Here is a 24327-nt window from a genome sequence, read left to right on the forward strand (position 1 = left end):
AGCTTTAAGCTATTTGAATGTTTTTTCTGACAAGTTTTTTACCAGTGTTTTTTGGCTTGGGTGCAGTTCAACACTGAGGAACTGCAGGTGGCACCAGGGATTATGAAGCAGTGTCAGTGAAACTTTCTATGTCTCCATCTGCTGGCAGGGAGGCATAAACTCAGGAGTCTGGACTGATCCATGGTACTATAGGAACGAAAATTAGTAGGTAAGAACCAATTTTCCTTTCTCCCACTCAAGAGCAGAACAGGGCAAGGGAGTTGTGGGGAATCTTTCTGAATTCTAGAAGCCAGAAAATGCTAAATTCACAGCTTGATGAGTACCAAGGTTAGTGTCACCTCTGTGATGTTTATTCTGTGCAGCAGAATATTCCCCTTCCTGTGAGCACTTCTTCCTCCCCCAGAAGTGCCTACCATACTCAACCACCCACAAATCTGTAAGGAGCTGCACATGGCAGGCCGCCCCCTGTCCGGAGGAAACACGCTTCATTTACACGAGATTCTACATTCTTCCAAGTCATCTTTCTGTCTGTTCAGGTTAATTTCTCTTTGGATGGACGTTCTTTAGCTGGTCTTCCATTTTCAGACACGCTAGTGAAATCGAGGATCAGCCTGCCATGCCGCCTGCCCCTGCCCAGCTCTGACCTGACCTTGTGACGACACAGTGACCTCATGACAATCTTTTTTTTTTTTTTTTTCTCACAGGTCATCAAAAACAACCTGAACCCAGTGTGGGAGCCCTTTAAAGTCTCTCTGAGCTCCCTGTGTTGCTGTGAAGAGAAGAGAAAACTCAGGGTAAGAATCTCTACCCCCGCTTATACCATTGCACACACCCAGGTGTAAAGGAGGGTGCAAACTCCCAGTTTCTAATTCCAGCCACACTCCACTCCTCTCCTGGATTTTCCATTATAAACTCTGTGCTTAATCATAGCTGGGAAGATGGTACAAAGGAAGCTCACAGCTCACCCAGAGGTGGGTATTTGGGGGGCTCTGTTTCCTGATGTACAGAGTATCTCTCTGTGTCTGAAAATGAATAAGCTAGCGATAGCTGACAGAGATACTCTATCAGAAGCTCCCTGCCGAGGCACTCAGTCCAGTCCCTAACCAGCCCTGCACAGACAGACACTGCTGTCTCATGCTGGGCAATCTGCTATTCCTCCCCACTGACAAGAGACCCCCAGGGCTCCCCCCTGGAAGCCTGGCTGTGTGCTCTTTCTTCTTGGTCATCCAACGTGTTTTGAATCTTGTTCCCCCGGAAACTGTTGTGTTCTCCCCGCCCTGCCTTTTTTTTCACATTCCACTAAGATTGTAAACAGGGTTTAAGATTTAACATGTGTGTAACGGAGAGGAAAGCCGGGGCAGAGAGAAGGGGATGGAGGCTAGGGCTTATTTCAGAATCTGATTAGGTCTTATCGGGAAGGGGACTTCTGTCTTTTCCTGTTTGCTTTGGTAATGCCTCTTATCAAGTCACTTCTGTTTCTGCACCTTTCCTCACCTACAAATGCCTTCAGGCTACAGCTCCTCTCTCCTGCACTCCACTCATCTTAGAGGGGCACTGTTCCTCCTCCGCCAGCTCCTGACTCCGCACTTTCCACCTTGCTGTGCCAAATGCTGGAACCGACTCCTCGAGTCCGTGCGTCATGCACCCTTTCTTGCCATATTCTAGTCTAAGAGCTCACCTTTATGAAGCTGCTTTTAAATCCTAAACACTTTCTACCATAAATGCACTTCCACAGACTCTTGTTTGCTATGCATGTCAGGCTGACAAAGTTGTAAGCTCCAGAGAGCCGTGTATGGCTAGCAGTGCTCTAAAAGTGATAAGTAGTGCTACTTCTCGGTTACGGCTCTGGGTTTCTTTCTCTTATTCTGAGCCCATGAATCTTGGTTATAGCTTGGGGGTTTCTTTCTCCGCAGTGCTTAGTTTGGGATTATGACTCCAGAGGGAAACACGACTTCATTGGAGAATTTTATGCAACATTTGAAGAAATGCAAAAAGCAATGGGAGACCACAAGGTTTGTGACATTTATTCTTTGCACAATGTAGTGAAAGCACAATGTAGTGAAGAGAAGGACAAGCGAAGCAGATATCACCCAATTACAAATGGGAAGATAAAGGGGGTTCTTTTTCCGACAGGCAAAAATTGAGTTAACTTCCCTAAGTCGCCACATCTGTCTAAGCGGAATTTTAGCTGCCAGAAAGTCCACACACATATGAGGGTCTGGGCTGAAGTTGGACTCTGCGGGCGTAGGCCTACATGTAAAATGCACTTTAGTGTGCAGGTCCAGGAATTGGAATATCAGCAGGGTCTGTGCAGATGTTGCCAGTGAGGAGTCCTACTGAGAATTTACCTCAATGTCAATTACCTGAATTTACTCAAAGAATCAGTGGCAGAGCTGGCCTTAGAACTTATGTTTTAGGATTTCTCATGATTTGTAGATGGGTGCTCTAATCTTGCCCCACCTCCTCTCAAGGGTAAATACACATGAGGGGAGGAGAGCGTTGAATGAGCTCTGCATTCTAAAAACTGTCTGGGTGTTTGTGCAGAGCTGAGGAGGGGGCTGTGTGTATGTGCAGAGCTGAGGAGGGGGGCTGTATGTATGTGCAGAGCTGAGGAGGGGGCTGTGTATATGTGCAGAGCTGAGGAGGGGGGCTGTATGTATGTGCAGAGCTGAGGAGGGAGCTGTGTATATGTGCAGAGCTGAGGAGGGGCCTGTGTGTATGTGCAGAGCTGAGGAGGGGGGCTGTATGTATGTGCAGAGCTGAGGAGGGGGCTGTGTATATGTGCAGAGCTGAGGAGGGGGCTGTATGTATGTGCAGAGATGAGGAAGGGTCCGTTGGCTGTGTGTATGTGCAGAGCTGAAGAGGGGGCTGTGTGTATGTGCAGAGATGAGGAAGGGTCCGTTGGCTGTGTGTATGTGCAGAGCTGAAGAGGGGGCTGTGTGTATGTGCAGAGTTGAGGAGGGGTCTGTTGGTTGTGTGTATGTGCAGAGCTAATAAGGGGGTCTGTTGGCTTTGTGTATATGCAAAGATGAGAGGGCTGTGTGTATGTGCAGAGCTGAGGAGGGGGCTGTGTGTATGTGCAGAGCTAATAAGGGGGTCTGTTGGCTTTGTGTATATGCAAAGATGAGAGGGCTGTGTGTTTGTGCAGAGCTGAGGAGGGGGCTGTGTGTATGTGCAGAGCTAATAAGGGGGTCTGTTGGCTTTGTGTATGTGCAGAGCTGAGGAGAGGGCTGTGTGTATGTGCAGAGATGAGGAGGGGACCGTTGGCTGTGTGTATGTGCAGAGCTGAGGAGAGGGCTGTGTGTATGTGCAGAGATGAGGAGGGGACCGTTGGCTGTGTGTATGTGCAGAGCTGAGGAGAAGGCTGTGTGTATGTGCAGAGATGAGGAGGGGTCCGTTGGCTGCGTGTATGTGCAGAGCTGAGGAGAAGGCTGTGTGTATGTGCAGAGATGAGGAGGGGTCCGTTGGCTGTGTGTATGTGCAGAGCTGAGGAGAGGGCTGTGTGTATGTGCAGAGATGAGGAGGGGTCCGTTGGCTGTGTGTATGTGCAGAGCTGAGGAGAAGGCTGTGTGTATGTGCAGAGATGAGGAGGGGTCCGTTGGCTGTGTGTATGTGCAGAGCTGAGGAGAGGGCTGTGTGTATGTGCAGAGATGAGGAGGGGTCCGTTGGCTGTCTTTAAGTGCAGAGATGAAGAGGGGGCTTTGTGTATGTGCACGGATGAGGTGGGGTCCATTGGCTCTGTGCATGTGCTGAGCTGATAAGGGGGCTGTTGGCTGTGTGTATGTGCAGAGATGAGGAGGGGGCTGTATGTATGTGCAGAGCTGAGGAGAGGGCTGTGTGTATGTGCAGAGATGAGGAGGGGTCCGTTGGCTGTCTTTAAGTGCAGAGATGAAGAGGGGGCTTTGTGTACGTGCACGGATGAGGTGGGGTCCATTGGCTCTGTGCATGTGCAGAGCTGAGGAGGGGTCTGTTGGCTCTGTGCATGTGCAGAGCTGAGAAGGGGTCCGTTGAGGTCTGCCTCTTCTGGTTGCTTGGGGAGGGGCACTCTGAGCAGACACATGTCTGTAGCGTGTGCTTGGGGAGGGGCACTCTGAGCAGACACATGTCTGTAGCGTGTGTCGGGGCTGCTGGGTTTCTGAGGGACCTCTGGATTTATGTTCCTTTGTCTTTGGCGCCAGGTGCAGTGGGACTGTATAAATCCGAAGTATAAAGCCAAGAAGAGGAATTACAGGAACTCCGGCATGGTTATTTTATCAGACCTGAAGGTACAAGTGAGAAATTCATTCTGCAGTGGGGGATGCTGTGTCTGTCTCCGTCAGGGCACCCATGGGTGCTCGGCTGTTCAGGAGATAATGCTCAGCCTTTCCCCAGAAATGTGACTTGTGCTGCTCCAGGCGAGCCCTGGGTACCCCAGTCCCTAATGGTCTCTCATCTTCAGATTCACAGAGTGTACTCCTTCCTGGATTACATCATGGGAGGCTGCCAGATCCACTTCACTGTAAGTACCACAGGATCACTCAGTTCTGCAGCAGAGGCCCTGCTTCCCATGGTGGAGAAGGATGAACCCCCCGCTCGCTCCTGTTCCACCACTGCCGGGTCAGCCGCTGCCGTTTAGAAATACGGCCCTGGCGGGCAAGAGCGACTGGGGATATGGGGCAAGTTAAAGGGGGAGGTGTGAGGGAGCAGAGACGGATTTAGGATTTTGCCGCTCCCAGGCACGTGTGATGCTTTTATCTCACCTCCTGTAAGGCAGCAGAAGGCTCTTCTCTGCCGAATGAGATTCAGCAGAGCTGGACGGCAGCAAATCTTAGCCAGCCTGCTGCCCCTCAGTGCCTGCCGCCCTAGCACAAGGATATTGGGTGCCCATTGACAAATCCAGGGCTGGGAGGGAGAGGAGCCCTAGCGGCTAGCTCCATGCTTACAAAGCTGGAGCTCTTTTGAAAAGTTCCCGCAAAGAGCCTAGAATGAAGGTTTTAGTACTACCCCCAGGATCCCCTCCCCGGGCTGGCTCATGGTGGCTCTGCGTTTGCTGCTATCACATCCACTCTTGTCAGTCTTGCTGCCAGGCTGCCTGTGACCACTGTACTTTTTTTTTTTTTAGGTTGCTGTTGATTTCACAGCCTCAAATGGAGATCCCCGAAACAGCTGCTCACTCCACTATATCAACCCCTATCAGCCGAACGAATATCTGAAGGCCCTGGTGGCAGTGGGTGAGATCTGTCAGGACTATGACAGGTACTTCAGCAACACCGCCCACCCCACACTGCCTGAGCTGTGTGTGTGTGTGTGTATCTGTGTGAAAGAGCAGTGTGCACTGCTGCTGCCTGTGTTCTGTGTCTATGACAGAACAGCATGCACTGCTGCTGCTGCCCGTGATGCACTCTTGTGAGTTTGTGTGCACCAGAGTGAGAGCAGCATGTGCTGTTGCTGCTTGTGATGTACTGTCTGATTGTGAGAGAGCAGTGTGCACTGCTTCTGCCTGTGCTCTGTGTCTTTGAGAGAGCAGCATGCACTGCTACTGCATGTAATGTACTGTCTGTGTGTGAGAGCAATTATGCTGCTGCTGCCTGTGATGTACCGTGTGCATGTATACATACAAGAGAGAGAGCAGTTTGTACTGTTGCTACTTGTGACATACTCTGTGTGTGTGTGTGTGTGTGTACAAGAGAGGGAGAGAGCAGTGTGTACTGTTGCTACTTGTGACATACTCTGTGTGTGTGTGTTTGTGTGTACAAGAGAGGGAGAGAGCAGTGTGTACTGTTGCTACTTGTGACATACTCTGTGTGTGTGTGTGTGTGTGTGTGTGTGTGTAGGAGAGAGAGAGAGAGCAGGGTGCACTGCTGCTACCTGTGATATACTCTGTGTGTGTGTGTGTGTGTGTGTGTAGGAGAGAGAGAGAGAGCAGGGTGCACTGCTGCTACCTGTCATATACTCTGTGTGTGTGTGTGTGTGTGTGTACAAGAGAGAGGGAGGGAGAGAGAGAGAGAGCAGTGTGTACTGTTGCTACTTGTGACATACTCTGTGTGTGTGTGTGTGTGTGTGTGTGTAGGAGAGAGAGAGAGAGCAGTGTGTACTGTTGCTACTTGTGACATACTCTGTGTGTGTGTGTGTGTGTGTAGGAGAGAGAGAGAGAGAGCAGGGTGCACTGCTGCTACCTGTGATATACTCTGTGTGTGTGTGTGTGTGTGTGTGTGTGTGTGTGTACAAGAGAGAGGGAGGGAGAGAGAGAGAGAGCAGTGTGTACTGTTGCTACTTGTGACATACTCTGTGTGTGTGTGTGTGTGTGTGTGTGTGTGGGAGAGAGAGAGAGAGAGCAGGGTGCACTGCTGCTACCTGTGATATACTCTGTGTGTGTGTGTGTGTGTGTGTGTGTACAAGAGAGAGGGAGGGAGAGAGAGAGAGAGCAGTGTGTACTGTTGCTACTTGTGACATACTCTGTGTGTGTGTGTGTGTGTGTGTGTGTAGGAGAGAGAGAGAGAGCAGTGTGTACTGTTGCTACTTGTGACATACTCTGTGTGTGTGTGTAGGAGAGAGAGAGAGAGCAGTGTGTACTGTTGCTACTTGTGACATACTCTGTGTGTGTGTGTGTGTGTGTGTGTGTGTGTGTGTGTAGGAGAGAGAGAGAGAGAGCAGGGTGCACTGCTGCTACCTGTGATATACTCTGTGTGTGTGTGTACAAGAGAGAGGGAGGGAGAGAGAGAGAGAGCAGTGTGTACTGTTGCTACTTGTGACATACTCTGTGTGTGTGTGTGTGTGTGTGTAGGAGAGAGAGAGAGAGCAGTGTGTACTGTTGCTACTTGTGACATACTGTGTGTGTGTGTGTGTGTGTGTAGGAGAGAGAGAGAGAGCAGGGTGCACTGCTGCTCCCTGTGCTGTCCTGTGTGTGTGTGATATTTGGATAAGTCTGCAGTGCCACTGTCCATGCTGTGGGTTACTGAGCACCATTACCCGGCACTAAAGGAACTTGGTGTACAATATTTACTAAACCAGAAGCTGTGATTCATAATTCATTTTCCGAGCCCATTACAATTTCCTGAAGCTGAGGTAATTAAAACTTGAAGTATGCTTTTTACTAAAAACATAATCCCAGCAGCCTTAAACTGAAATTAAAAGGTCAACAATAATGAAACGTTTCCTTTGGAAACTAATTCTGCAGAAGTAATTCAGCTTGTACTCTCTCCTGCTCCACAGCTCCCTCACGTCCCTCACCCGCACTCTGCGCTCCCTCACACCCTGTGTTCCTCCCCCCACCCCTCATCTGCACCCTGTATCTCTCTCCCCATTCCCCCCCCCCTGTATTCTGTGCCCTTCCCTTGCACTCTTGCCCTCTTCCTACCTCTGCCTTCTCCATATGTCCTCCTCTCCCATGTCTCCCTGCACCCCTCTCCCCATCCACTAACTGTGTTCTGCACCTCTCCATCCATCCATTCCCACTCCTCATTCCTCACCCCCTGCTTCCTCACCTGCCCCACGCCATGTCCCCTACCCCTCTCTCACCTGCACTGTTCCCTCCCTCCACATCCTGCGTCCTTCCCCCCATTCCTCACCTGTGCTCTATGCCCCTTTACCCCCATCCTCATCACTCCCTCTTGTTCTCACCCTTCTCCCCATCCCTCCCTGCACCCTGTGTCCTTCACCCCCAGGCCTCACACCCACACACTCTGTGCCCCCTCTCCCACATCTCCTCCCCCTCCCTCACCCATCCATGCCCCATACCTTGTGTCTGTCTGCCACATCCCTCCCCCCCCCCCCCCCCCGTACTCTTCATCTTTCTCTCGGGCTCTCACTCGCATGCTGAGCCCCCCACCCGATTCTCGCTCTGTGGCTCTCTCCTCCCCCTCCTCCCCCTCCCCTGGCCTGACGCTCACTCCTGGCCCCCAGTCTCCATCACTTCCCAGCTCCCGGGACTGTGCGCTTGGCAGCTTTGTGTCACTGCTGGGAGAGAGCGGCAGCTTTGATCTCTCCAAGTCATTTACCTCCTTTGTCCTGAAACATCCAGCAAAGTAAATTACAAGGATTAAAATACAAATGTGATGGCTTGATTCTTTCAATAAGTGCAATTAAGTGAAATTCTCTTTGTAGCTGGATGTGTCAGGACAATGGAAAGAAAGTAGGTGACAGAGGATAGGATCTGTGCTTTCTGCTCTTCTTTCTGTGGCTGGGATATTTTTGGAAACCAGAATAAAAATCAGAAAAATGAAGTAAAATTACATGATTTATGGACTAGAAAGTGCTTCTTGTTCCCATTGTAACCAACAAGTGCCAACTAATGAGGGGGGAGTAGCAGGGTGAGTGCCGCACAGCGAGGAAGGAGGGAAGCACTTGGGCGAGTAGCACACGGAGAAGAGGGAGTGGGGCACCAGAATAAGTAGCAGCCAGCAAAGAGGGAGGGGAGTGACAGGGTGAGCACCGCACAGGGAGCGAGGAGGAGGGGAATAGCAGGGTGAGAGGGCGGGCGAGTGCCTTGGAGGAGGAGGATAAGCTCCGGAGAGTAAGGGAAGGAGAGCAGGGGATCCACCAGCAGGGATGGAGGGGGATGCCATATGGGGTTACATGACCTCAGGCCACAGACCAACGCCCCGATTTTAAAAGGCCTGCACACGTAAATCCTGGGTTTTAGGGGCGTGGCCGGGCAAATTTTCAAAGGGACCCGGCCACGCGCCTAAACCCGCTGTCCCAGGGAAGCGCTCGCTGGCAGCCGACTGCTGCGCGCAAGTTACTTCTGCTCCCCAGGAGCAGCAAGAATTAAAATACAAAAATGAAGGCCAGGTAGGTAAGCTTTAGGGGACAGGGAAGGAAGGTTAGGCAGGGGGTTACGCAAGTTCCCTCCCAATCCGCTTCTTAATTGGAGGGGACGGGGAAGGGACTGGGGACGGCCCGAATGCCTCGCAGCGCGGAGTTTGCATAAATTCACCCCCCTGTTCCGCGTGCTGCCCGCACGCAAATGATAAAATCTACCCCTAAGTGTTTTATGAACAACGTATTGTGCCCTTGGTGGATTTCTCTTTTTAGGAATCTTCTTGGTTTGAAGACTGAAGAATTTCTGCTAAAAAGGATTTTTAATGTTTTGGTTTTTTTTTATAGTGATAAGAAGTTCTCAGCTTTGGGATTCGGTGCCAGAATTCCTCCCAAGTATGAGGTGAGAGATGGCTCCCCCACGCTGTGCAAAGGGGATGGAGCCTGGGGCTGGAGGCACTTGGTGCCTGAAGATGGTGGATTCGATGTTCGTGACAGCACCATCAGGGGGGAAACCGGAAATGCCATTTCTTGCACTCTTGGGCGCAGAAGGAAATAGTTGAATTACGCTTCCCGTAGGATTAACACATTCTTTCATCCTTCAACCTTCTTGGTTTCCTTTCTGGATCAACCTTGGCAAATGCGCTCTTGAGATGCTCCTGGTTATTAGAAGCACTCGCAAAGGGAGCTGTGAGGGATCCACTAGACTGACAAGGCCAAAGACGCGGCAGGTGATATAGGCAACGAGACCACGTTATTAGGAAACACAAAGCCAATCAGGCTCCTGGCCTTTAGATAATGCAAAGTTTCCATAGAAACATAGAAATGACGGCAGAAAAGGACCAGTGCTGCATCCAGTCTGCCCAGCAAGCTTCCCATGGTAGGAGCTGCCACGCCATGCAAGTTACCCCCATGTATCAGTCAGTTTTACTTGACGTGCTTTGCTTATGGACTTGGCCGTAGAAGCAGTCCTGAGTTTTTTTCCGTAATGTCTGCGCATCAGTACCCCAGACTGTAAAAAAGTCATGGCTCGTGTTGGTTGTCTCTGAATTCAAATTTCTCTTTCCTTTCACCCCCACCCCCCTCCTTCGAAGCAGAGAGCAATGTTGCAGTGCATCAAAAGCATCAAGGCTTATTGGTTAAGGGTAGTAATCCATGCCTTCTGATAAGGGTAGTAACCGCTGCTCTGTGCTGGTTACCCCCATGCACATCGGTTACGCAGACCGTAAAAGTCGGGGGCCCTAGATTGTTGCTGTCTAAATCCAATTCCCCTTTTCCCCTGCCGTTGAAGCAGAGAGCAATGTAGGAGGTGTATCAAAAGCATCAAGGCTTATTGGTTAAGGGTAGTAACCGCCATACCAGCAAGTTACCCCCACTGCACACTTATCTCATTTCCGTCCTCTAGCCTTTAGGGATCCACAGTGTTTATCCCATGCCATTTTGAATTATTTGACTGTTTTCTTCTTCATTACCTCTTCCAAAACAGCATTCCAGGCGTTCACCACCCTCTCTGTGAAGAAATATTTCCTGACGTTGGTTCTGAGTTGTCCCCCTTGGAGTTTCATTTCGTGACTCCTAATTCTATTGTTTTCAATCCATCGGAAAAGGTTTGAAGTCCATATATCACTGAAACCTGGAGATCTGTATCATATCTCCCCTGATTCTCCTCTCTTCCAGAGTATACATATTTAGATCCTTCAGCCTCTCCCCATAAGTCTTCCGATATAGATCCCACACCATTTTTGTCGCCTTTCTCTGGACCGCCTACATCCTGTCTCTATCCTTTTTGAGATACCGACTCCAGAACTGAACACAATACTCCAGGTGAGGCCTCACCAAGGACCTGTACAGGGGGATTATCACCTCCTTTTTCTTACTGGTTATTCCTCTCTCTATGCAGTCCAGCATTTGTTATGGTTTTGAGGTGTTGGAGTGGATTCATGGGTACTGTGGAGATGACCACACCCACGGGGAGGAGCCCCGTGAGGAACCACAGTACTAGGCTAGACTCTAGACATGCAAACACAGAGATCTGTCTTTTATTATACAGCAGAATGATACCACCAGAGGTGGCAGTAGTGAGGTGATCCAGAGGTAGCAGTCCAGGGGCCCTCGGCAGAGGAGACCCGTTTCGCAATGATGGGATAGGGAGTGCAGGATGCAGGTTCCCAGAGCAGAGCTGTAGATGAGACAGACTGACAATGTTAGATTACTCACTAAGGGGCGGATTTTAAAAGCCCTGCTCGTGTAAATCCGCCCGGATTTACACGAGCAGGGCCTTGCGCGCCGGTAGGCCTATGTTCCATAGGCCTACCGGCGCGCGCAGAGCCCCGGGACTCGCGTAAGTCCCTGGGTTTTTCGAGGGGGGTGTGTCGGGGGTGTGTCGGATCGGCGCGGCGTTTTGGGGGCGGGACGCAGCGTTTCGGGGGCGGGCCCGTGGGCGTGGCCGCGCCCTCCGGAACTGCCCCCAGGTCGCGTCTCGGCGCGCTAGTGGCCCGCTGGCGCGCGGGGATTTTCTTCTCCCTCCGGGAGGCGTAAATCCCCCGACAAAGGTGGGGGGGGGGTCTAGACAGGGCCGGGGGGGGTGGGTTAGATAGAGGAAGGGAGGGAACGGCGGCAGGCTGCGCGGCTCGGCGCGCGCCGGCTACACGACATCGGCAGCCTTGCGCGCGCCGATCCTGGATTTTAGCTGATATGTGGGGCTACGCGCGTATCAGCTAAAATCAAGCATACTTTTGTTTGCGCCTGGTGCGCCAACAAAAGTACGCGAAGGCGCACTTTCTTAAAATCTACCCCTAAGTTGGTAGCTGTATAGGTGGAGATTCAAGCAGGCAGAAGTAGTTGAATACAGGCACTGAGGCAGGGAGAGCAGACCCTCGAGGAGCGAGTACCTGATTCCTGATAGGCACCTGAAAGAAAGCAAAGGGCCCCCGAGGAGCGGGTACCCAGGTTAGAGAAATACCCCAAAGGGCAAAGAGGGCTTCCAACGGCAGCAAGGAAGCGGCAGAGTAGCTCAGACCGGAGGCATATCCAATCCTTGCTAACTCGATTTGTTAGCAAACGAAGGGCAGGCTAAATACCCGGATGGCGTGACGTCACTCGGAGGAGTTGCCTCCGAGGTTCCCGCCATGACGAGGATAAAGACGTGGGTGGTGTGTGCGTGCACCCTAGGAGGCCCTCAGGAGAAACATGGTGGATTGCCTTGCCATTGCTGTTCCATGGACACCGGAGAGCACGGCTTGCAGATGCAGCGGTAGCCATCTTCCCAAGGCTAGCGGGGAAAGCAGAGAGAAAGGTGAGGCACACAGGTTGAAGCCGTCTGAGACCGATGGACGCAACAGCATTTTTCTGGCTTTAGCTATTGCCTTGTCACATTGCTTCACCATCTTCAGATCCCCAGAAACTATCAACCCAAGATTCCTCTCTTGGTCCATGCACACCAGTCCTTCACCGCCCATCACATACAGCTCTTTTGGATTACTGCATCACAGATGCATGACTCTGCACTTCTTGGCATTGAATTTCAGATGCCAAATCTTTGACCACTTTTCCAGCTTTCTTAAATCACTTTTAACTTTTTCTACTCCTTCAGGCGTGTCCACTCTGTTGCAGATCTTAGTATCATCCGCAAATAGACAACCTTTACCTTCTATCCCTTCCGCATTGTTGTTCACAAAGATATTGAACAGAACCTGTCCCAACACTGATCCCTGTGGTACTCCATTTAACACAGCCTTCTCTTCAGAGTAGGTACCATTTACCATCATACACTATCTTCTATAAGTCAACCTGTTTGTAATCCACACCACCACCTTGGCGCTCACTCCCAAGCTTCTCATTTTATTCACAGCCTCCTATGTGGGAAAGTATCAAAGGGTTTGCTGAAATCCAAGTAGATCATATTGAGCGCTCTTCCTCGATCCAATTCTCTAATTACCCAATCAAAAAAATCAATCAGATTTGTCTGACAGGACCTTCCCCTGGTGAATCCCTGCTGCCTCGAGTCCAGCAATCCCCTGACTGTAGATAGTTCACTATCCTTTCCTTCAGCAGCTTCTCCATTAATTTTCCCACCACTGAGGTGAGGCTAACCGGCCTGTGGTTTCCAGCCTCCTCTCTGCTCCCACTCTTGTGAAGCGGGACCACCACCGCTCTTCTCCAATCACTTGGCACCACTCCCGTTTCCAGGGATCTATTGAGCAGGTCACACAGTGGACCTGCCAGCTCATCTCTGAGCTCCCTCAGTATCCTGGGATGAACCTCATCAGGCCCCATGGCTTTGTCCACTTTCAGATTTCCTAACTCTTCCCATACATTCTCTTCTGTAAACGGGGTTGCATCTATAATATAATATGCTACTGTATAATATGCTCCCCAGACCTGTTATTGTATAATAAACCGTTTTTCCCTGTTACCCACCCTGCATAGCATTAACCCTGCCCCCCCCCCTTTGGATTATGTATCTCACCATTTGCCGTTTGAACTCATTTTATCCCAGATATAGATATTTATATATATATAGTTGCTCTTTAGTTATTTCTATGTATTTTTTGTTGTTTGAATCTATTTAACCGATATTTACATTCCTATTTTTTCTTGCCTCTGCTTTAGTTACTCTCTTTAGTCATCATCCCTTTACCCTGTTATAATGTATTTTCCTCGCTATGGTTAATATGTGAACCGACATGATGTGCCTTTCTAATGTCGGTATATAAAAGTTACTAAATAAATAAATCTACTCCACTCCATCAACAACGATCCTTCCCCAGGGTTTTCTTTAGTTAACACTGAACTAAAATATGTGTTTAATATTTCTGCCATTTCTTCGTCTCTCTCCACACATTGCTCCCTGTCAACCTTTCAGTTTCACTATAATCACTACAGGTCTCCCTTCTTTCTCTGATATATCTGAAAGATCTTTTGTCACCTCGCCTTACCTCTTTGGCAATCCTTTCTTCCTCTTGACCTTTTGGTTTCCTGATTTCTTTCTTCATCTTCCTCAGTTTCACCAGATATTCTTCCCTGTGTTCCTCTTTTTGGGATCCTTTATACTTCTTGAACGCTGTTCTTTTTGCCTTTATTTTTTTCAGCCATTTCTTTTGAGAACCAGATTAGTTTCTTTTTCCTCCTACTTTTGTTTGCTTTTCTAACATATAGATTTGTTGCTTTTGTAATAGCTCCTTTTAATTTGGCCCACCTCGCCCATTTTCTCCCAGGCTTCCAGTTCTTCCTCTAGGAACATTCCCATTTTGACAAAGGATGTATTTGTGAAATTCAAAACTCGATTCTTTGTGTGTCTTCTCCGTTTGTGATATCTGATGGTCTGATGGTCACTGGTGCTCAGGTGGGCAGGTTCTTGGACATTAGAGACATTATCCCCATTAGTGAGCACCAGGTCAAGTATCACACCCTCCCTCGTGGGTTCCACTACCGTTTGTTAGAACAGAGCCACTTGAAAAGCATCCACTATCTCTCTACTTCTTGTAGATTCCGCACAGATGGGATGCTCCAATCCACATCTGGCAGGTTAAAATCTCCAACTAGCAACACTTCTCCCTTCTTTCCCACCTTTTGGATAACTTCAACCAGATCTCTGTGGACCACACCGATGTAAATGGAAGCACCATCTTCTTCCATGTGAACTTGTGGCTGCAGTCTTGCAAGCCTTTTGGGCAGCGTGGCTCACATAAGAAGACATGGTCTGCACGTTAAGAGCTTGAAAGTTTCCTTAGATTTAAAGCCTTGCAGGGAATGTACAAACCAGAAAGGCTCTAGATTTACAACTTAGGTAAAAGCACAGGCCCTTCATGGAGAGCCCAGCCCAAGGCGTAAGGAGATGGGAAAGCATCCCTGTAAACCAGGGCTCCCGCAGAGCCTCCTGCTGCCACCAGGAGAGACAGCTCGGCCAGGACGTAAATGCAGGCACCTTAACCAGGGAAGATAAGGAAAAATCCCACCCTATATAAACAGTGTTTGCCTTACCTGGCTGGCTGAAACAGGCAGCAGCTCTGTAGGAAGCTTTCAATGCTCTGACTCTCTCTCTCTCTCTCCTCTGACCTACAGAAAGAGGCTTATAAGCAGTGGCGTACTAAGGGGGTGTGTGGGGGTGACAGCCAGGAGGTCAGTAGCCTCGAGCAGAGCCCATCCTGCTCACGGTAGAAGAAGAGGGAGGCCGGGCTGTGAGCGGTGGGTGCACTGGGCGGCCGCCTAGAGCGCCACGGATCTGGGGCCAGCAACAATATATCTCCTTTTCTTCTTCCCACTCCCCGTGGCCCGGAAGAGGAAGTGGTGAGTCCTCGCGGGTGGGAAGAAGGAAAGGTCATGCAGTCATGGCCCGAAGCAGGAGGAAGAGCAATAGCACTGCCCACCCCCCACACCCCACTGCAGATGCAGGAAGTAGAGCCACACCAGCCCCCCTGTGCCGCCTCAAGAAAAATGGAGTCCCCTTCTGTCGTAGGGGCCGAAGGAGGAAGCTGCTGCTGTGCTTCTGATGGTGAGCGGAGTAGGAAGTAAGAGACTGTTTGTGTCTGTGTGTGTGAGAGCATGTCTGTGTGTGTGTCTAGGAGAGTCTGTGTGTGTGTGTGTGAGAGAGCGAGCATATCTGTGTGTGTGTGTGTGTGAGAGAGAGCATGTCTGTGTGTGTGTGTGTGTTTGTGTGAGAGAACATATCTGTGTGTGTGTGTGTGTCTAGGAGAGTCTGTGTATGTGAGAGAGCATGTCTGTCTGTGTGTGTGTGTGTCTAGGAGAGTCTGTGTGTGTGTGAGTGTGAGAGAGCATGTGTGTGTGTGTGTCTAGGAGAGTCTGTGTGAGTGTGAGAGAGCATGTCTGTGTGTGTGTGAGTGTCTAGGAGAGTATGTGTGTGTGTGTGTGTGAGAGAGAGAGTATGTCTGTGTGTGGGTATGGGTGTCTAGGAGAGTCTGTGTGTGTGTGAGTGTGAGAGAGCATGTCTGTGTGTGTGAGTGTCTAGGAGAGTGTGTGTGTGTGTGTGTGTGTGAGAGAGAGAGTATGTCTGTGTGTGGGTATGGGTGTCTAGGAGAGTCTGTGTGTGTGTATGGGAATGAAAGTGCATGTTTGTGTGTGAGAGAGGGAGCTGTGTGAAGGGGTGTGTATGTGAGAGAGAGAGAAATGGAAGGAGGCTATGTGCAGGGGTGTGTGAAAGTGTATGCAAGAAAGACAGAAAGGGAGCCTGTGTGAGGGACAGGGGAACCAGAGATCACTGGGGGGGGGGGGGGAGAGATGGAGGAGAAGAGACAGAGAAGTTAATCTGGGTTGGGGGGGGGGGGGAGTGCCAAAGGAATTATCCACCCCGGGTGCCAAATACTTTAGTTACGCTACTGCTTATAAGCAGGCAGGTTGGGGCTGCATAGCACTCTTTCCCTGCTCTATTCCTCCCCGCTTCCTGACTTTCTGTAACAGAGGATTGATCCTGTGGTTCACAAACAATCCTTCTCCACTAGTTACTGGGGAGGGAGTGCTGACCCTGTTACAGGATCTAAACGCTCAACATCAACAATTGTGCTTCCAGAAATCACATTTTAACAATGATTCCTATGACCTGAATACTATTTTAAGCGTGGTCTCACATATTTTTATAAAGTCCAGTCCTGAAATTGCTAGCAGAGTCCTTATGCCAGTCTTAAGGAGAGTTGTGACCGCAGAGCTGCTGAGACGTCCTTTCATTCCAGAGTATCCTGCTATTTGTAATTCAGCTTTCTCAGTGAGAAAACGCAGGACCACAACCCTCCCTGGATGCTTCCTGATAAGCGACTGAAGCTGGCTGGGTCCCAGCTCTGTGTGGCAATGGTCAGCCTGCCAGGTGGACAGCCATATTCCTTTAGCCCATTCATGGCTCTGGAAGCAAGAGGGGATTCTTGACCCACCATTGGTAGGAATTTCTCAGAGCTGTGACACCGTAAAGGACCTCCTGCCAAAATGTGATGTCAGGCTCCTTGGCAGTGAACACCGACACCTGCTGAGAAGGTTCCCCGGGACAAGGCCTCCCAGCCCTGATTTTGGTGCACTGCCCCCACTACATTCTTGGTACATTTACTATAACAAAGATGGGGAAGTAGAAAGGAGAAAGACAAAACAAAGCATCCTGGACCAGGAGGAATCTTGCCAGTGGTCACACTCTGTGGCTGGAAGCTGGGATGCATCCTTAGCAGTGTGGACAGGATAACCGAGCAGACTGAGTAGGCCAGATGTTTTTTTTTCTGCCATCATCTACTTATCTTACTCCATTACTAAGACAGATCTCAGAGTGTCACGGGATGGGTCAGCCTATGAAGCTGGACTTGCTTAGATGACAGCATTTGCTTTAACAAAGGATGAAAGCACAGTTCCTCTTCCAAGTGTCCTACGCTGTTCTCAGAGGCAACTGGACCTTGGACCTGGAACCTTGTGACCTGGCTGCCCCTAGTGGCAGTACCCAAGGTGCACCTGGAGCATACTCGGCTCTTTCCCTGCTTCTAGCAGTTTCCACCTGTTGTGCCTATCTTTGGTTCTTTTGTATTAATTGCTATTGTATGTTTATGGGAGGTTTTTTTGTTGTTTTTTTAGGTGTCCCATGATTTTGCCATTAATTTTAACCCAGACGATGATGAGTGTGAAGGTAAGGACAAGAAGTGGCACCAATCACTGCAAAACAAAACAGAAATAAAACACTGGTGAGGTCAGTGTTAAGTACCAAAGGTCAAGGTTTGGTTATTAATAGCGTCATGACTTAGGGGCTTGGGTGAGACCAAGCTATGGGCCCAATACGTTGGAGGTTCTTCCTGTTATAACATAACATAGAGTCACATCAAAGTTTTCAGCACCACCCTGGGGGCTTGTACAGTGACAGCATCTGCCACGAGACGGGCTGGTGTAGTTTCATTATTATGGGGTTTTATGACCTCATGCTGGCCTTCGTGCTTAATGTCGCACTTCAGCTGTGAAGAATTTTTGGCAGCCTTTCTTTTCTTGCCATCTGCTTGGTTTCTCCCCAGGAATCCAGGGCATTGTGGAGTGCTACCAAAACTGTTTGCCAAAGATTCAACTGTATGGCCCAACCAACGTGGCGCCCATCATATCCAAGGTGGCAAGATTGGCAGCTGATGAGGAGAGGACGAAGGAGGCCTCGGTGCGTGAAGTTCTCCTTCATTACAGGGCTATAGTGCTTCTTCGTTACAGAGCTGTCTTTGATATAGAGATGTTCTTCTCATACAGTGCTTCCTCGCTGTAAGGCAGCCTGCTGTCAGAGCCTTTAGAGGGACATGGAGAAAATGAGGGGGTTTGGGTGCTGGGCAAGGTTTGCCAACGACACAAGCTTCAAGTGAAGGAAAGTGGAATAACGCCTCAATGGTCTTCCCTTCTTTTCTGAGAAGGTGCCCAATCCCCCCAGCTGCCTCTCATCTCATGGGTCAGATGTGTGATGGGGAGCAAAGACATAGCTAGCCTCCCAACACCCAACAGCAGGATTTGGGCATATACGTGTGAACCTGGCCCCAAAAATGTGACCCTTAGGGTTATATGGATATGATTAGTAATCTCTACCTTGTTCAGCAGGAGGGGCTGAAGAGGGATTGAGTGCTTTTAAGACATGATACCATGCCTTTTCTGCATCTGTTGAATTATATGTTAGATTATATTAAACTTATTAGGTTCTAGATATTATTAATAGCAAAGCAGACTCCCTCCACTATCAGGCACGTTGTGATGCAATACAAAATCCTACAAAAAACACTCAGAATCTTTGTAGCAAATCTGCTATACCATAATAGCGCTGCCACTCAGGAGTCACACAGGCACAACCTTACTCCAGGGCCTCTGGCTCCTGTTCCTAAAGCCCTTTGTGCAGCAGCAGCTCCTCTCCCCACGCACCGTGCTGACCCACTAATCCACTTTGCAAATACTTTTCACTGCTTAGTCTCTCACTAGATTTTCTGTTTGTCTTGTCAGCTGTCCGCCTCTCCTTCACGGCTGGTTGGTTTTCTAACCCAAACTCTCATTTTTTCTATGAATGGAATCAGCATCTACCCTACGCCAGAGGACACTGCCAGGCCACTTTACATTTCCAGTGCACAGTGTTTGCAGCCTGAAACAGCAAAACCCACCCTCCAAGCCCTTTTCCCATCCAGCCACCTCTCTTCCAATCCCTTTTAATTCTGAGTTGTGGTCACCCTGAGAGTCATTGTGAACGAGGAAGGGGAGGCAGGAGTGTATGCATCGACTTTCTCTCCTCAATTCCTCTCCACCCCCTCCAACTCTCTCTTTATCTCCCCCTACTCCAGAGATGACCCCACTACTCCCCTTCTATCCCCAAGCACTTTCCTACCTTCCTGGCCTCAGGACCGACCTTATTACTTGTCCCTTTCCTGACATAGCTACACAGAGCTTGTGCAAAAAATCTCACTCAGCAGAGTACAACCCTTTGCTTTCTGCTCCAGCCCCTTCCCTACCAAGCAACCTGCAGGGTAGAGTAGGGGCTCAGTGAGGCAGAGGCTTGAGCAAACAGAGCAAAGAAGAAAAGAGACACTCTGTTTCCTAAGCCAGCCTCTCCCCTCCTGTCTTGCAGAGAACGGAGGGGAAGGGGAAAATTTGTCTGATTAGAATTGAATAAACCAAAGAAAAGACTGTACTTCCAAATCTAATACCTGTTTTCCTGCTGTTTTTCCCCCTCTGGGCTGCAGGAGTAGGGCACCCTTCTGGCAGTGGCACCTATGGACCAGGCTATATTGGCCATAGGCTAGCAATGGCTCCAATGGGGAGTGGCAATACTTGCAGTGATGCTGCATTATTGGTTGGTATTTGTTACCAGAGGATGTGGTGAAAGCTGTTAGTGAAGCTGGCTTTAAAAAGATTTTAGACAAGTTCCTGGAGGAAAACTCTGTAAACCATTTTTGGCGAGGTAGGTTTGGGAAAAGCCACTGCTTATCCTTCTTAGCAAGAAGGATGGGATCTGTTCCTAGGAATCCCTGACAGGTATTTGTGACTGGTGTTTGGGTACTTGCCAGGTTCTTGTGGCCTGGATTGGCCACTGCTGGAGAACAGGATGCTGGGCTTGATGGACACTCCGTCTGACCCAGCATGGCATGCTCTTATGTTAAAGACTCTGTTAGCTGGCCTGTTTCTGACTGGCTTCTGTGCATTCCTCTCCAGCAATATTACATCCTGCTGATACTGACTGATGGAGTCGTCACCGACATGGCGGACACCAGGGAGGCAATTGTCCGTGCATCCTATCTCCCCATGTCCATTATCATTGTCGGGGTGGGGAATGCAGACTTCACAGACATGCAAATTCTGGACGGGGACGACGGAATTCTCCGGTCTCCGAAGGGGGAGCCCGTCCTCAGAGACATCGTGCAGTTTGTGCCATTTAGAGATTTCAAAAATGTAAGTTCTTTTTCCCTCAGGCTTTACTTGGCACTGAATTCCAGTAATGCAGTGACAGGAGTGGCCTGTCAATCTCACTACCCTCCAAAACTTGCAATAATGATCATCTTTTAGAAGTTGGGAAGACAGGAATATTGAGGACCAGGAAAATATTTTGTATAGTATTTAGTAGTTTGCCCTCTGCACTGTTGAGTTTGATTCTTGGCTTAAGTTCCTGATGGGAAGCTGTGAGGAGCGAGGCTGTAGATGATGGCTCCCTGATGAGAGCCAGATGTGACGGCACAAGGAGTGAGTGTGAGTGATGGCTCTGTGACAAGAACTGGAAGTGAAGATGGAAGGAGAGAGGCTGTGCCTGAGATGTAACAGAGTCCCATAGCGCATAGCTCAGTCTCTTACAGACTTGTAGCTGTAGAGCTCTTTTTGGATGAGTGATAAAAACATGTGGAGCAATCCTGGAGCACAGCTGGAATAAGCTTTTTCCTCTCTTCTTTCAGGCTTCTCCCGCAGCATTGGCAAAATGTGTCCTGGCGGAGGTGCCCAAGCAAGTGGTGGAATACTACAGTTACAAGGCCTTCCCTCCCAGATGTCCTCGGGTGGAATCGCCCAATTCCTCTCTCAACTCACCCCAGTGAACTGTTTCCATCCAGGTTCCACCCTTCGTGTGTCTATTCATCAATCCATCACTTGAGGTTTAAATACAGAAAACCTGCAGCCTGTTCTCTTATAGCTGTGATCATCTCCTCAGCAGAAATGAAAACTTGCCCATCAACCATCCTGGTTAGAACTACTAATGAATGACTCCCGAGTGGGTGGCTTCCAGTGTCCATTGAAGAAGGACATGGATTGGTTTTAATGTAACCCAGTCACTCCCACCCCTTTCTGTCCCCCTGACTGGTAGAAATGCTGAGAACCCACAAACCAGACACAGATGCGAATACCAGGGACTAGCAAGTCTGGACGTTGTATCTCAGAAGCAGTTTCCAGCCTGCCTGCAGGATAATTCACAGACACAATACAGGAGGTAAAGAATGGGTCAGTATGCCGGATATCCTTGTGTATCTTTGCACTCTGCACCTGAGTGTGATACAACTAACTTACCAGGCAGAACAAGAACAGAATACTGCCTCGTTCAAAGAAGCCGAGCCCCGGGAGTGTCACAGTCCATTGGGTATGGTGTGGATGTCTCTCATGAGCTGGATGTTACTGTGCCTGGGTGGGATCTGGCCTGTTGGCCCCCGGGGCTCCAGCCGGAGCAGGATAGAAAGAGAGAATGTTCTGAACTACTCTGAGCTTCCCTTGCACTTGGGAATGGCGCAAAGCTTTTGACAAGAACATCCTGGAAGCTCATAAAATGTTATCTCACTACATTCAGGCACCGGTTCTAGGAGGCGAGGCTCCCAGTTTTGAGCTTTATCGCAAGAGGTTCTTCTTGGTTTCGATGCCTTGCACTAGGAATGGCAGAATCTGCCATCGGTTGGAAGCGGGAGACTTCTGGGATAATGTTTCATCAGGACTAATTTCTTCTTCAGTGGAATCAGCCAATAACTCCTTCAAAAGAGCAAGGACTGTGAGGAAGACTCTACCTGCCTGGTCAGAGGGCAAGGAGCAGTGAATCTGTGTATATACTGCATTTGTCTTTCTAAAGAAGGGACATGTAAAGGAGATGGCTGGACAATGCCATCTTAAAGAGATGCAGATTACCCCCATGCCTTCTGTTTAATGGTAGCGACGGCCACTCTGTGCAGGTTACCCCAAGACATCTTATAGAGATAGCATTGCCCAGAACGCCAAAGGAATTAGAGGTGGGAGACAATAACATAGTAAATGATGCCAGATAAAGATCAAAATGGTTCATCCAGTCTGCTCAGTAAGTTTTTTAGGGTAGTAACTGCCACACCCCCAAACCTTCTGTTAAGAGTAGTAACTGCCGCTCCCTGCAGGTTACCCCCATGTTTCTGTTAAGGGCAGTAACTGCCACTCCGTGCAGGTTACCCCCATGTTTCTTTTAAGGGCAGTAACTGCCGCTCCGTGCAGGTTACCTCTATGTGTTTCTGTTAAGGGTAGTAACTGCCGCTCCCTGCAGATTACCCCCATGTTTCTGTTAAGGGTAGTAACTGCCGCTCCCTGCAGATTACCCCCATGTTTCTGTTAAGGGTAGTGACTGCCACTCCATGCAGGTTACCCCAATGTTTCTGTAAGGGTAGTAACTGCCACTCCGTGCAGGTTACCCCCCATGTTTCTGTTAAGGGTAGTAACTGCCACTCCGTGCAGGTTACCCCCATGTTTCTGTTAAGGTTAGTAACTGCCGCTCCGTGCAGGTTACCCCCATGTTTCTGTAAGGGTAGTAACTGCCACTCCGTGCAGGTTACCCCCATGTTTCTGTAAGGGTAGTAACTGCCACTCCGTGCAGGTTACCCCCATGTTTCTGTTAAGGGTAGTAACTGCCGCTCCGTGCAGGTTACCCCCATGTTTCTGTAAGGGTAGTAACTGCCACTCCGTGCAGGTTACCCCCATGTTTCTGTTAAGGGCAGTAACTGCCGCTCCGTGCAGGTTACCCCCATGTTTCTGTTAAGGGCAGTAACTGCCGCTCCGTGCAGGTTATCCCCCATGTTTCTGTTAAGGTTAGTAACTGCCGCTCCGTGCAGGTTACCCCCATGTTTCTGTAAGGGTAGTAACTGCTGCTCCATGCAGGTTACCCCCCATGTTTCTGTAAGGGTAGTAACCTCCACTCCGTGCAGGTTACCCCCCATGTTTCTGTAAGGGTAGTAACTGCTGCTCCATGCAGGTTACCCCCCATGTTTCTGTAAGGGTAGTAACTGCCACTCCGTGCAGGTTACCCCCCATGTTTCTGTAAGGGTAGTAACTGCCACTCCGTGCAGGTTACCCCCATGTTTCTCTTAAGGTTAGTAACTGCCGCTCCGTGCAGGTTACCCCCATGTTTCTGTAAGGGTAGTAACTGCTGCTCCATGCAGGTTACCCCCCATGTTTCTGTAAGGGTAGTAACTGCCACTCCGTGCAGGTTACCCCCCATGTTTCTGTAAGGGTAGTAACTGCTGCTCCATGCAGGTTACCCCCCATGTTTCTGTAAGGGTAGTAACTGCCACTCCGTGCAGGTTACCCCCCATGTTTCTGATAAGGGTAGTAACTGCCACTCCCTGCAAGTTACCCCATTTTTCTGTTAAGAGTAGTAACTGCCGCTCCATGCAGGTTACCCCCCATGTTTCTGTAAGGGTAGTAACTGCCACTCCGTGCAGGTTACCCCCCATGTTTCTGTTAAGGGTAGTAACTGCCACTCCCTGCAAGTTACCCCATTTTTCTGTTAAGAGTAGTAACTGCCACTCCGTGCAGGTTACCCCCCATGTTTCTGTAAGGGTAGTAACTGCTGCTCCATGCAGGTTACCCCCCATGTTTCTGTAAGGGTAGTAACTGCCACTCCGTGCAGGTTACCCCCATGTTTCTGTTAAGGGTAGTAACTGCCACTCCCTGCAAGTTACCCCATTTTTCTGTTAAGAGTAGTAACTGCCGCTCCATGCAGGTTACCCCCCATGTTTCTGTAAGGGTAGTAACTGCCACTCCGTGCAGGTTACCCCCCATGTTTCTGTTAAGGGTAGTAACTGCCACTCCCTGCAAGTTACCCCATTTTTCTGTTAAGAGTAGTAACTGCCACTCCATGCAGGTTACCCCCATATTTCTGTTAAGGATAGTAATTGTCACTCCCTACAGGTTACCCTAAGCCTTTTGTTAAGGGTAATAAGGGAGAGCAGGATTTTGACCAGACAGAGAGAGTGTAAGGTATGTATTCTGATAATTTTGGGTGGAAGTTTGTCTACAAACCCAGTGATATTAGGAAAGAGAGATACTTTGTCCTAGTAGTAGAGATAAAACTCTCTTTCTTAATTCCTGCTCCTAAGCATTTGTTTTTGATGTTGAGAGGCCAGAAGCCCCCCAGGGCTGTTGTGGGGGGAGCTGATTGAATAGGAGTGACCCTCCTGGGCCCCGCACTATAATTTCAGATTTCTAGGGCCCAATGGGGTTGACTTGCCTTGGGATGGGACTTGGGACACCAAAACAAGAGATCTTTAGTTGTGAAGGGAAAACCAGAGATCAGTCGAGGACTATGACATTGTAACAGGAAATAAACTGAGCAGACTAGATGGGTCTTACGGTCCTTCTTTGCCATTATAGTCTGTTTCTATGATAGATTTTCTGATGTTT

The 24327-nt window shown here is 49.5% G+C and overlaps 1 protein-coding gene across 1 annotated transcript in view; it reads left to right on the top strand.

Moving 5' to 3' along the window:
- Positions 1-22024, top strand: part of CPNE7 (copine 7) — a 142008-nt gene extending 119984 nt beyond the window's left edge. The window contains exons 6-15 of the mRNA XM_029608019.1: positions 705-794; positions 1914-2012; positions 4179-4265; positions 4439-4498; positions 5102-5235; positions 9085-9139; positions 17296-17347; positions 17724-17857; positions 19876-20112; positions 20607-22024. Coding sequence (XP_029463879.1) covers positions 705-794; positions 1914-2012; positions 4179-4265; positions 4439-4498; positions 5102-5235; positions 9085-9139; positions 17296-17347; positions 17724-17857; positions 19876-20112; positions 20607-20744 — 1086 coding nt within the window. The 3' untranslated portion in view covers positions 20745-22024. The remainder of the gene's footprint in view (positions 1-704; positions 795-1913; positions 2013-4178; positions 4266-4438; positions 4499-5101; positions 5236-9084; positions 9140-17295; positions 17348-17723; positions 17858-19875; positions 20113-20606) is intronic.
- Positions 22025-24327: the final 2303 nt, after the last annotated feature.

The sequence above is a fragment of the Rhinatrema bivittatum genome, chromosome 7 (assembly GCF_901001135.1).
Source record: "Rhinatrema bivittatum chromosome 7, aRhiBiv1.1, whole genome shotgun sequence".
Classification (NCBI taxonomy): domain Eukaryota; kingdom Metazoa; phylum Chordata; class Amphibia; order Gymnophiona; family Rhinatrematidae; genus Rhinatrema; species Rhinatrema bivittatum.